The following is a 13160-nucleotide window of genomic DNA, read 5'->3' as shown; positions in this document are numbered from 1 at the left end:
CTTTTGTGGGTGAAAGGGTTTTTCCTCTGGCCAGGAGGGATTTAAAGGTGTTTACCCTTCCCTTTATATTTATGACACTTGCTAAACTGACTGACCAGTCATTGGCCTCCAAGATTTTTTTTCTCGCCCCACAGTTGTATTTCCTCTACAGACTAGCTCCTGCACTTTCCTCTGCTTAAACTCTGCCTTGGCTGCAGGTAGAGACCTTTGCCTCCTCATGTAGCAATCAGCCAGACAACAGAAAGTTATAGGTCCCCAAATTTCTTTAGTGGAAGGTTCTTGGTGCCAAATTTAATGCCTCTTCTCATTTTCCCTTGAGACCATGTGGAAGAAACCCAGTCTCACAGTCTCCCATCACTATTATAACAAAGGCCATAGCAGTGTTGGCAGACCACCAGGCTCATCTCAGGACCGAGGTTTTGTGTCCACCCTCTTATGCTCACCTCATCAGGCAGCAAATGTTCAGACCTCAGGCTCCTGCTTCTCCTCCCACTTCAGGGCAGACAACGTATTCCACAAGTTTTCCAAACTGCTCTGGTCCTCAGCAATTTTTCTTCCTCTTCAGGGTGAGTGGTGCATTAAAGAGGCCTTACTATTTATTTGCTGAGCAGTCTGACAGGATCCAGTACACCAACCTTTCTCTTTCTGCAGGGACAGAGCACCTCTGCTGGCATCTTAGGGACAGTCACCTATAAGAAAGTTTCTCTCAGGCTCGGGTCATGTGAGCACTCCAGTTCTACCTCCCCTCGGTGGGGCAACAGGGAACATTGTCTGAGGCCATTACTCCTAAAGCATGGGCCTTCAGCTGAGAGAGAGTGAATTTCAAGCAATAAGATATTTTTTTTCTGGAGGAGTTCTACCCTGAAATCTTACCCTTAATGGGTCAAGCTGTCTAAGAGTCTAAGGCTTCTCTCACTAATGAGGCTACCCTGTTTCTATACAGTTACTCATCACCCCTTTTAATTGTCTGATTCATCTTCTGTTCCTCAATCAGACACTGTAAATGTGAGTCAGGATCGAAAAGGAAAAGCTCTGTAATTTGCAAATTCTGTCTCTCCTCACACCCCATATCCCTTCACTTCTCTCCCCCCCCCCCCCACACACACACAAAAGGAAGTATCTTCTTCTTCTTCTATCATTTTGCTCCTCGGAAGAGCCTGACCTTGCTGGATTCTTCAGTTCTGAATAGTGTTCATTAATCAAATCATATTGATACTCCAATAAGCTTCCCAGACCTTGAAAATAATTCAAGGATTCACAGAAGAATGAGAAGTAACATTTCCTTGATACTGAAGAGGAATATGTTTACTCTCCCCCCAAATTTGGCCAAGATAATCCCAGAGATTTGCAGTGATCCAGATTCCCCACCTCTTAATCTCCGTATATTTCCTATGTTCCCTTTGGCTAATAAACCCACTTAATTAGGTAATCCTGGCCACTCATGACTTATCCTTGGAATCTTTGGGATGGAGATCTCTGACTTTCATTCTCCCTTTCTCCGTAGTTATCATGTTGAAGTGAGTGGCTAGCCCACCTCCTTATTCAAGGAGCCAGATCAATGAAGGGGGCACTCTCTAAAACTGTCAAGAGACTTGTTATTGTACTTCCTCTGCCCAGTCCGGCTGGCACCCTGGGGTAGATGAAGTCTGACTCTGCTTTTATAGGCATCATCAAGGGAAGAGTTTTCCTAAAATGGGGAACCCTGTCCATTAGACTACATGCATCCGATGAAGTGAGCTGTAGCTGACAAAAGCTTATGCTCAAATAAATTTGTTAGTCTCTAAGGTGCCACAAGTACTCCTGTCCATTAGGGGATTGGGTTTCCCTGACCTCAGGCCCACTAACAGCCCCCACCATCTCTGTGGTGTCTCTAGACATAGAAGACGTAGATCTGCTCTGAAAGTCAGCATAATTGTCTTTATTTTTCACAATTAAAGTTATTCAAGTATGCAGTATTTTTCCAGATGTTTGCACTTTACTATTTATAGATAGTGCCTAGGGATGCCTAGTCAGGCCACTACTGCTGATTAGCTTGTAAAGTAGGTACCCAAACAGAAAAGCAGACTTCCAGTAATGTGAACTGACGTACCAATTGCTTTGTTCATGCTGGATTTTTCCTTCCCTTTCCAGAAAGGGGGGAACAGACTCAGCCACCCAGTACAGTGGACACTATATTTGTGTATATATGAGTGTATAATAATGGCGGAATGTGTGCACTCTGGAGGGCACCACATACACTCAGTGAATATGTTTATAACTGCATAACATCTACTGTGGAAACTGCAAGGATCAAAGACACCATCCCTGCTTTTTCAAATGGATGTGGAACGAAATAACAATGGGCCAGAGGGCTGCTGTTGCCTGTGCAGAGGCACAAGTGAGAGAGTCACAGCATTAGTCTGTGCAGGGGTGAGGACATTTGCAGCCCCAATATTCACTCCAAAGACAGTAAGAGGCAAGGTTATGGCCCCAGTCCTCCTCTGCACTAACTAACAGAGCTGGCTGGCTCTACAGGGAGCACATGCTGGATCCCCCGAAGTGGATCCACTCGTCTTGAGTAGCAGGAGCTCCAGGAGGATTGACTTCATAGGACTGTGGCTAAAAGCCACACTGGAGCCCTATGCTGGCGGAAATCACTCACTCCCTGTCCCAGTTCTGTGTTTAAAACAAACAAACAAAAAGCCTTTGTTAATCTTTGTGGTATCACTACTTGTAAGCAAAACTGTGTTAATTATTTTCTTTGCCTCACTAAAATATTCCACTTTGTTCTATTTTTACTATCCAGCATTGTGTCTAAAGCAGAGTTACCAAGAGTAGGCGCCTACCAAATCGAACTAATAAAGGGCCGAATCCTATGCAAGGAGTTTCCATGGAAGTCAACATGGAGACCTTGTAGCAGCAGGCTCAAAGTTAACACAAAAGTGCAGTACTGTAAAGTGTTGCATATATTTCTGTCTTTCTGAAGGGAGGACTTTAACTTTTTCCCAAACTGTCCACATCATGTGTCTCAGACAGCCCTTTTTCACCAAATGGTATAACACTGATCTATGTAGCTCTCACATCATGATTCATGGAACACTTATAGGTGAGCGTGGAGCTGCTTCTGTCACAGTGCTTTGCCATTTACCAATTTTCAAGTTGTGATACTTCATGTTAATTGTCCCCCAGTCACGGATGATTAGGGTTTCCAGAGGATTTTTTGACCAAGTAAACTAAACAAACCAAAATAAATACCCCCCTGTGACTCCAGCAAAAAGAAGTACCTATCTGCACCCTGCCGTGTAGCCACTTTGTGTGTTCTGTGTAGGGTGTTTCTTTAGTGTAAATCATAAATTTGTGGATGACAGCTATGTTGGAGTGGCAGCAAACATACAAAAGGAGAGAATCAAATTGCAGTGTCACCTAAGCAGTATAGTGGGAGATGCAGACAGCAATAGGAACATGGTAGTAATAAACGTATGGCACAGCCAGGGCCGGCTCCAGCGTTTTTGCCACCTCAAGCGGCAAAAAAACAAAACAAAAAACCTTGCCGCAGAACACGGAGCCAGTCCTGCCGCCCCTTTACATTTGCTGCCCCAGGCACCTGCTTGGTTTGCTTGTGCCTGGAGCCGGCCCTGGGCACAACACAGATACAAAATGCAGGGGAGGAAAATAAGCAATTAGCCCTGTCCGCCATGTTGAAGCAAGCTTATTTTTATTTAGTCTCTCTAAGCCTGCCCTCATATCGCTTTTACATGTAATCAAGCACCATAGTTCCTGCAGGGAAGGTGAGGGATCAGGACTGGGAGGTTGGGGAGTAACTTGTTCATGATCATTGGGAAGTGACTGTGAGCAAGTCTTTCTTACCAAGAAGTCTGCACTGTGCAATGGTTTGGGAATCACTGATCTGTATGAGAGGCTGATCACTTGCAATTATAAGATAATATACCCAAATGTCAATATAGTGCAAATAAGTTTTAGAATCAAGAAAGAGCCTACTCAGGAAAAAGAATCCAGTGCAAAAAAACTACTCATCTACTCAGGGATTCTGCAGCATTAGATTTTTAGTTAAAAAAAAATGACATTACAGATGACACTTTTGATCCTTTATTTGCTTTGCCTCTTTTGCCTGGCCTAGGCAATCTTTGCTTAACTGATTTGCAGAATCTGCCGAGTGGCAGACCGGAGGAACAGATGTGTGTAATTTGACTGGCCAAGAGTTAAACATGGAAAGGAAATACTGAACTAATAAATTGTATATTAAATATGAAAATACATGATGTTTTCACTACATTTACAAATGCTATACAAGTGTATTTACCATTATGCTATATGTAGATAATATACTTTTAAGAACTTTCATAAGTAGAAGGAAAGCCTTTTAATGAAAAAAAAAGTTTAACAAGTGAAGTATATGATTAAAGAGAGAAAACCAATAAAGTGCTAGCAGGAACTTGACAATTAAAGTTGTTCCTCTCTACCTCTAACAAAAGCAAAACCCTACCTGTGTGAATTAGCTGCTTTGCTCCTACAATCTCCCAAAACTTTTCATCTGAAACCTGTCCTTTTCTGTCTTCCCCTTTTTACTCTTCTGTTGTCTATGTTGTTTGTCCGTCCATCGGCTGACAGTGTCTTTACATCCAAAATGCAAAGCAGACAGATGGGCGCCTCAGGAAAGAACATGACTAAGAGCACCAGCATCGGCGGGGACATGTACACGCTAGAGAAGAACGACGGCAGCCAGTCTGACACAGCAGTGGGCACTGTGGGCACTAGTGGCAAAAAACGACGCTCCAGTATCGGCGCAAAGATGGTAGCGATTGTGGGGCTGTCACGAAAAAGCCGCAGCACTTCTCAACTCAGCCAAACTGGTAGGAATCAGATTTTTTTTCTTTGCGATTTAAATATGTATAATATGTATATATTACAATGTAGTCATTTGAATGTAATGCTGCAGTTGCCTAATTAACAGTATTCTAGGGGAAAAGAGGAGAGTGGAAACTTTTTACCTGGCTGAACATTTACCAAACTGTTTTGTTTCTTTAGCAAAGATCCTCCTACCGATTGGACTGTGGCTTGTGTTTTTATGCTTACTAGAGCACACCTAATGCAATAATCCTTTCCTTTTCAGGAACCAATGTGAGTTGTGCTTATGTTTTGGGGATTGTTATTAATGATTTGTGAAGGATCACTAAAATGCAGTTGCAGAATTGTCTGTCTTTTGTTATAAACATTCTTTGTATATTTCAGTCCTCTTTTTCTCACATTTGAACTTGCAAAATTTATTTGATGTGGAACAGTTTTCATTACCAAGAAGGTATCTTGTATTTTATTGGATTAGTATAACCATTTTATTGATCAGTACTCCCCTTCTTTTCAATTTGCATTTGTCATTGCTTTTTACATTTACCAGTTAAAATTCAATACCGAAATATTCTACATAAATAGGGATAGAGTTATATTCTGACTTAATACCAGGACATCCAGAATCAGTGTTAGGTACTTTGTTTATTTCACACCTTACATCTGGAAAAAATCATTTATATATAATTCACTCTGAAAAGCTGTCATTAGCAATTAAGGAAGTTGAGTAAAACTACTGTTTCTTACAAAGGAAATTGGATATTTTATATTAAAATGTGTGTGTGTGGTATGCAGTATATAGTGTATGCTCATTAATATTCATACAAAAGTAGCGTGTTATGTTGGTATGTGGTTTATACTAAATACAGTAAAAAGCAGCTCACTCTCTTCTGTTCATACATGCATGGAGAAATTATTATTTATTATTTGTATTATGGTAGCACCTAGAATTCCCAACTGAGATCAGGCCCCCATTGTACTAAGCACTGTTTAGAGATGCAATTAGAGACAGTCCCTGCCCTGAAGAGTTCATAATCTACATAGAAATTACAGACAAAGGGAAGGAGAGAAGGAATATAACAGAGTGAACAATGGAATGATTTCCAGGTGTCATAAATTTTTGTTGTTTTGTTTGTAAACTTTTTTGGATGGTGTTTGTTGGGAGTAGATTAGCTGAACTGAGAAAGGGAGAACAATGGAATTGAGCGGGGACAATGAAGAAGGGGATAGGAAAAAACAGAATATGCGGGAGGAGAGGAGCATGGAGTGAGGTTTAATGAAGAGACTGTGGGAGTTGGGAGGCTGTTGTACCAAACAGCCCAATCACCAGAGGGGAAAACATAGTCAGAGCGAAAGCTGTAAAAACAGTCAGACACTGGTGATATCATCAGCACCCTAAGATCCCTGCTGCAGTTAGTTGTCTCAGCTCCTGCCAGCTCAGTTTCTGGCTGCAGAAACTGCAGTGCTTTCTGATGTTTCTCTCTTCCCCAAGCTCACATGTCTGAGTGGGAAAGGATGGGGTTACAAAGGTGCCACCTTATGGAAGCTCTCCCTTGCACAATTCTGGAAAACCTCTAACTGGGTGTGCAGTTTGCCCATGGCTAGATGCATGTCCACCTAGACATGGTGTGCAAGCAAATCAAGGATTTGCACATGCAATAATGTTCTTGTAATGTAAATGTGCAGATGTGTGTGGATTTCAGAGCTGAAAATAAGGTGCTATATGATTAGGGATAGTCTGTCAGGACTCCCTTACTATGAGAGGCATCAAATGATTTCAGGGTGGATGTTCAGTTCATACTATATTGTTCTCTTGGAAGAGTCGGAAGATTGCCATAGCCTGGATCCAAAGTAAGACAGGATCAGACTAAATATCATGTTGAGATATTTGTGTGGCACAATATTTTTAATATGAAGTATCTCCATCACTACTTTTTAAAATCAGTTGGTCGCTATTTTGTATCCTGTAGTTATAAACAAAAACTAGGGGTAAAATTTTCAGAGTTGCCTCATTGAAGTAGGAGCCTGACTGCCATTGATTTTCCTGGACTGAGAAGCAGGTGGTATTTTAAATAATCCCCAAATATAAACAAATTCATTTCACTATTAGAGTTGTGAAAGAAACCAATTAAAGACAGTACAGTAATGACAGACAGGCAGACTTTTGCTCAGCTTTTCCCCTCATGTAGTTGGAGTGAGGGCCTAAGTTAAGAACAGATTGTTAAACTTTTCAAATTGAATTTACTTATAGGTAAGTTCCATCTATTTTATCCACTGGGTCATTTTCCAGTCCTTAGACTATAAGACCTAATGATAAAACACGAAACGTGCTGTAAATTACTTGTAAGTAAATTTTAGTATAACTAGGAAGCAATGGATCCTATTAAAATAGCAAAGCACTATCATGATATAGAAACTGCCTGAAATAAAGGGAGTAGGAAATTAATTTCCAGCAATACCAACATAGTTCAACGGGTATCATGCTTACGCTGTCAGCTAAGTGTCTCTTAAATTGGTATGCCAAGGCTGAAACAACAATTATGAAATAACAATACAGCATTTGTTGAAATTGCCATCACACTTACAAGTACTTAACTTTTACTGTCCAAATCATGTTGGCCAATTTAAGTCGTTACATAGCGGTATATTAGTGTCGCTATAAAATTGCCTTCTGATGCCTCCCAGTTATATGTTGTAGTTGTCTTTGTTTATATTTAATGGCTAAAAACTGTTACAGAATGTGGCTTTGTTTAAAAAGCTGAGTTCATCTCATGACCGTTTTTGTGGCTATGAGTCAAACATCCTGTATATTCGTGATATAATTTGATAAAAGAGCTAATTTCTATTGTCATTTGAATTTAACTTCGTGTTACAGGCAAATTTAATGCATTCTTTGTTGTTAGTAGATGTAGAATTGGCAATTTTCAACTCTCGGGATGAATAAATTAATGTACTCTGTATTCTAATCTTTAACATTTGTTTAATGCATTCAGATGTTTTTGTTATTGGTTTTTTTTTGAGTCCCAAAATTGTGTTAGATACACATGAAAACAGTCCCTGCCCTGAAAAGATTAATTCACCAAGACATAACAAGTGAGTGAACAGATCAACAAGAGGGAAGAAAAGGGGGCAAGGAGACAATTATAATATCATATTGCTACTCGATAAAGCATGTACACATCATAATCTTTATGGTTCTGTGTGTCTGTGTGTGTGTGTCTCCCAATAGGCTTTGTAGCAGATGTGAGTACTCAGGAAGGATTTGAATGTGGCAAGGCAGGTGGCTTCATGAATAGGTTGGAGAAGGGAATTCCAAGCATGGAAGAAGGCACAGAGATGTCTGAGGTTGTCAAGGCTACATCGTAGGTTAAGTGGAGAGGGCAGGGGGCAACATTAAAGTAGAGCAGATCTAGGATGTACAGCCATGAAGGCAAAGCAAGCAGAGAGGACTGAATTTGATTTAAAATGTTTTGCTATATTTAGTTTTAAAGTGACTTTTCAGTGCTCCTGAAAGGTGCTATCTCGATAGTTTGACAGCACTGGAAACCTATCTCCACAGAACAAATACAACACAGGGACTATGCTTCTTCATACTCCCCTACTTCAGACATATTCTGAAGATCCACCTTCAGTCGTGAAAGGACATATTTGTCAACAGGCTACTTTGATCCTTGGCCTTTTTGCTGAGATTGTCAAAGTGCCAGATGTGAATTGAACTAAATACATCAGAGGACACCAAAAAGCGTAGTGATCCTGTAGTAGATTTACAATGATTTTGTAATAGCGATGTTGCAGTAAGTTTACAATAGGAGGATTCAATTTTTTCTTGGTCTCCAATTTATCTATTTTGAATAAATGAATTGTTTCTATCTAATCAAATTGTGATATCATCTACGTCTTTATATCACATCCATCCCCATAGCATCTGAGTGCTTTATAACAATGAAATTAATTCCCTCCTGTGGAGTACCACTTCCCAAAGTCTGAAGTTGGATTTAGCCCAGATTTTAACCACTGATTGGCATGGTTCCGCGCGGATCCTGGAAGTGGCTGACAACTTCCTGCAGCCCCTATGCGCTGGGGTGGCCAGGAGCTGGGAGGCTCCATGCACTGCCCCCGCCCCAGTGCCGGTCCTGCAGCTCCCATTGGCTGGGAACCGCAGCCAATGGGTGCTGCGGCAGGCGGGACCTGCGGGCACTGCGGTAAGCACCGCTGGGACCCTGCACTCCCTTCTGCACCCCAGCCCCCTGCCCCAGCCCAGAGTCCCCTTCTGCACACCAAAACCCTTAGCCCCGGCCCCACCCCCAGTCAGAGCCCTCATCCCCCCAACCCCTAACGCAGCCCACAGCCCCCTCCTACATCCCAAACCCCTCATTCCTCCCCTACACCAAGCCAGAGCCTCACCCCCCCACACCCCAATTTCCTGCCCCAGTCTAGAGCTCCCCCCCTGCACCCCAAACCTTTCATCCCCTGAGCCCACCCCAAAGCCTGCACCTCCAGCCCAGAGCCCATACCCCCTCTTATCCCAATCCCCTCCCCCAGCCTAATGAAAGTGAGTGAGGGTGGGGAAGAGCGAGCGACGGAGGGAGGGGGGAGGGAGTGAGTGAGGGTGGGGCCTTGGAGAAGGGGCAGGGCATGGGCAGGGCCTTGGCGAAGGGGTGGGGCAGTGGACCGGGCAAGGGTGTTCAGTTTTGTGTGATTAGAAAGTTGACAACCCTGGCGCTGGTCATGATAACAACAAAAACTTTACCACCCCTAGGATGGTAAATCTAGAAGATTGGATTTGGGTTTGTGCAGAACTATTCCTATTGTCTTCTCCTTTCCCCGACTGATTGTCCATTCAGAGGATGTGAGGTGTGAGGAAGAAGGGGAAAGAAATAATGGGGAGGGAATAGTTATCTAACAAGGCACTGTAAGTTTTCCCGATAGGTCATATGAAACTGTGCTATACCTAAACAGAAAAGGAGTACTTGTGGCACCTTAGAGACTAACAAATTTATTTGAGTGTAAGCTTTCGTGAGCTACAGCTCACTTCATCGGATGCATTCAGTGGAAAATACAGTGTGGCGATTTATATACATAGATAACATGAAACAATGGGTGTTACCATACACACTGTAACGAGAGCGATCACTTAGAGGTGAGCTATTACCAGCAGGAGAGTGTGGGGGGGAAGGGGGGGGGAAGAGCCAGAAGAGTACCCAGAAGTCACCTACTACAGGACAGGCCCAACAAAGAAAATAACAGAATGCCACTCGCCATCACCTTCAGCCCCCAATTAAAACCTCTCCAACGCATCATCAAGGATCTACAACCTATCCTGAAGGACGACCCATCACTCTCACAGATCTTGGGAGACAGGCCAGTCCTTGCTTACAGACAGACCCCCAACCTGAAGCAAATACTCATCAGCAACCACGCACCACACAACAAAAACACTAACCCAGGAACCTATCCTTGCAACAAAGCCCGTTGCCAACTGTGTCCACATATCTATTCAGGGGACACCATCATAGGGCCTAATCACATCAGCCACACTATCAGAGGCTTGTTCACCTGCACATCTACCAATATGATAGATGCCATCATGTGCCAGCAATGCCCCTCTGCCAGGTACATTGGTCAAACTGAACAGTCTCTACGTAAAAGAATAAATGGACACAAATCAGACGTCAAGAATTATAACATTCAAAAACCAGTTGGAGAACACTTCAGTCTCTTTGGTCACTCGATTACAGACCTAAAAGTGGCAATTCTTCAACAAAAAAACTTCAAAAACAGACTCCAACGAGAGACTGCTGAATTGGAATTAATTTGCAAACTGGATATAATTAACTTAAGCTTGAATAGAGACTGGGAGTGGATGGGTCATTACACAAAGTAGAACTATTTCCCCATGTTTATTCCCCCCTCACCCCCCACTGTTCCTCAGATGTTCTTGTCAACTACTGGAAATGGCCCACCTTGATTATCACTACAAAAGGTTTTTCCCCGCCCCCCGCTCTCCGGCTGGTAATAGCTCACCTTAAGTGATCACACTCATTACATTGTGTATGGTAACACCCATTGTTTCATGTTATCTATGTATATAAATCTCCCCATTGTATTTTCCACTGAATGCATCCAATGAAGTGAGCTGTAGCTCATGAAAGCTTATGCTCAAATAAATTTGTTAATCTCTAAAGTGCCACAAGTACTCCTTTTCTTTTTGCGAATACAGACTAACACGGCTGCTACTCTGAAACCTGTACCTAAACAATTCTTCTTCCCCTTGGTACTTACACCCTTCAAATACTTGTAGTCATTATTTAGCTATGCTGTACAGTTTGAGTTGTTTAGTCTTTCATTCAAAATCAGTCCCTTCCTAGGCCCTTAGTAACTATTTGTAAGCTTATTGTTGATGTTTTTCTGATGTTGAATTGGCCCAGAACTGTCTGTATATATTGTATTACTTTTAAGCCAACCTTTGAACTTTGAATAATTTAAGCACTATATCCAAATGTACAGACACTCTTTCCTTAATCTGTGTATTATATAATTTTAACATTAAGTTTATTAAAGAACTCGCTACTATATAAAAGAAATATTTCTAACAAGTCCTTGACACAATGCCTCTGTGTATACAGACCAAACTCAGACTGAATTTTTGCCAACATATTATATTGCAAGCTCATATTCAATTTGCTGTCTTCTGCTTTACTGCTTTCCAAGTATCAGCCTCCCACTGAACCTCTGTTAGATTTCTTTCCCCAGGATGAATTTTTGCATCTCATGAGTAGTTCTGTTGTCTTCTGTCTTTAGATCTCATCTCTCTAGCTCCCCTTATTTTTATGTCCTCATTTGTACTTGCAGTACCTCCCAAGTACGTGTGTTCTGAGTGTTCTATGTGCTAGTTACCTCTTTTGCAATATCATTAATAAATACTTTAAATAAAACAAGGCAAAACACTTATCCCAGTGCATATCTCCTCTCCACCCAACTTGACATGGTACCTTTTATTATCATCTTTTGTGTATGGTCTTTTGACCAGTTTGTCCTTTATCATCTAATGCTGTTTGTTTACAGTTTTGTTATTCTCTAAGTGCTTGCTCCTACAGAAGCTGAATGCCTTCAGGTAAGTTCTGAGAGTACTGAATTGCCAATAAGGGCTCTCAGACTGGTCTTCCAGCTACCTTCATCACTACTGATCATAAGGTGTTGCTGATATTTTATGACCTACCTGATGTGGACAGATTGCTACAGAATGATTCTGCACATTTCTTTCTGATTGTTCCTTGAGAGTGATGTTGGGTAATTGCTAGTTCCTCCACACAAGGGTTTTCATCTGTGAGGTGCTGCATAGATTAGTCCTATCACCTCTACAACATCCATCAAAGGAGACTGAGAAAATATGGGTTGCAGCGTAATCTGTTTGCTGATAACACCCAATTCTGTTTCTCCTATTCTGACCTAGGCACTTTTATTTCTAGGCTTTCTCAATGCCTGGCAGAAGTTAGAAGTTGAAAGAAAGCCAGCTGGCTATAGCTTGGCATGGGAAAGTTGGAGGTGTTGCTGACGGGCAGGGAAAATTGCTTTGAGGGCCTGGCAAAATCTATAGCTTCTCCATCAGCTGCAAGTATCTGTTTGGCCTTTCTCCATACAGTTCACAATCTGGGGCCTTACAAGAATCCTATCTGCGTGTAGACTGTGTTACTTTCAGTCATATGTGGATTTTTCACTGATCATCCACTCTTTGTAAGTACTTGGCTGGACTCATGCTCTCTATTCAGAAGTTGTGGGTAGGTGAGAATGCAATGCCCACCTAGATGCTAGAGACCGGACATTTTTGTTATTAGGCCTGGCCCTCTTAAACTTGCATCATCCAGAAATACAATTAAGCATGAACCCTGGTCATATTTAGAAAGAGCTGTCACCTTTTTCCATAGGTCTTCCCACTGATCCAACAATGACATCTTGGGTCCATATTCTAAGGGCAGAAGAGACCATCATTTCGTCTGAGCTGTATATCACAGGCCACTAATTTCATCAAATTAGCCCTGTATTGAGCCCAGTATTTTGTGTTTGACTAAAGTAAATCTAGTTCCTACTTCACTGATCAGATTAAAAGATGTGGGATGTTGGCATCAGGCAACATGGAACCTAATTTTCCAGGATGGTAGTGCACACAACTCTCTTTGAAGCACCCCTTAAAATCAGGACCATGGTGTTTTGTTGCTCCAATTTGGCTTTTTAATAACTTAGTTGAAGCATTGTAAAAACACACAGATACCATGGTGATACACACTCTTTACATGCTGGCAATAAACTTATCAGCTACT

General features: G+C 41.9%; 1 protein-coding gene across 29 annotated transcripts in view; it reads left to right on the top strand.

Annotated features, from left to right (window-relative positions):
• RIMS2 (regulating synaptic membrane exocytosis 2) overlaps positions 1-13160 on the top strand; it is a 737938-nt gene that overhangs the window by 659619 nt on the left and 65159 nt on the right. For all 29 annotated transcript variants that reach the window (XM_074943965.1, XM_074943967.1, XM_074943973.1 and 26 more), the window contains one exon: positions 4609-4850. In XM_074943965.1, coding sequence (XP_074800066.1) covers positions 4609-4850 — 242 coding nt within the window. The remainder of the gene's footprint in view (positions 1-4608; positions 4851-13160) is intronic.

This window comes from Natator depressus, chromosome 2 (assembly GCF_965152275.1).
Source record: "Natator depressus isolate rNatDep1 chromosome 2, rNatDep2.hap1, whole genome shotgun sequence".
Lineage (NCBI taxonomy): Eukaryota > Metazoa > Chordata > Testudines > Cheloniidae > Natator > Natator depressus.
Note: the sequence above shows the minus strand (reverse complement) of the source record. Positions and strands in the feature narration are given on the sequence as shown.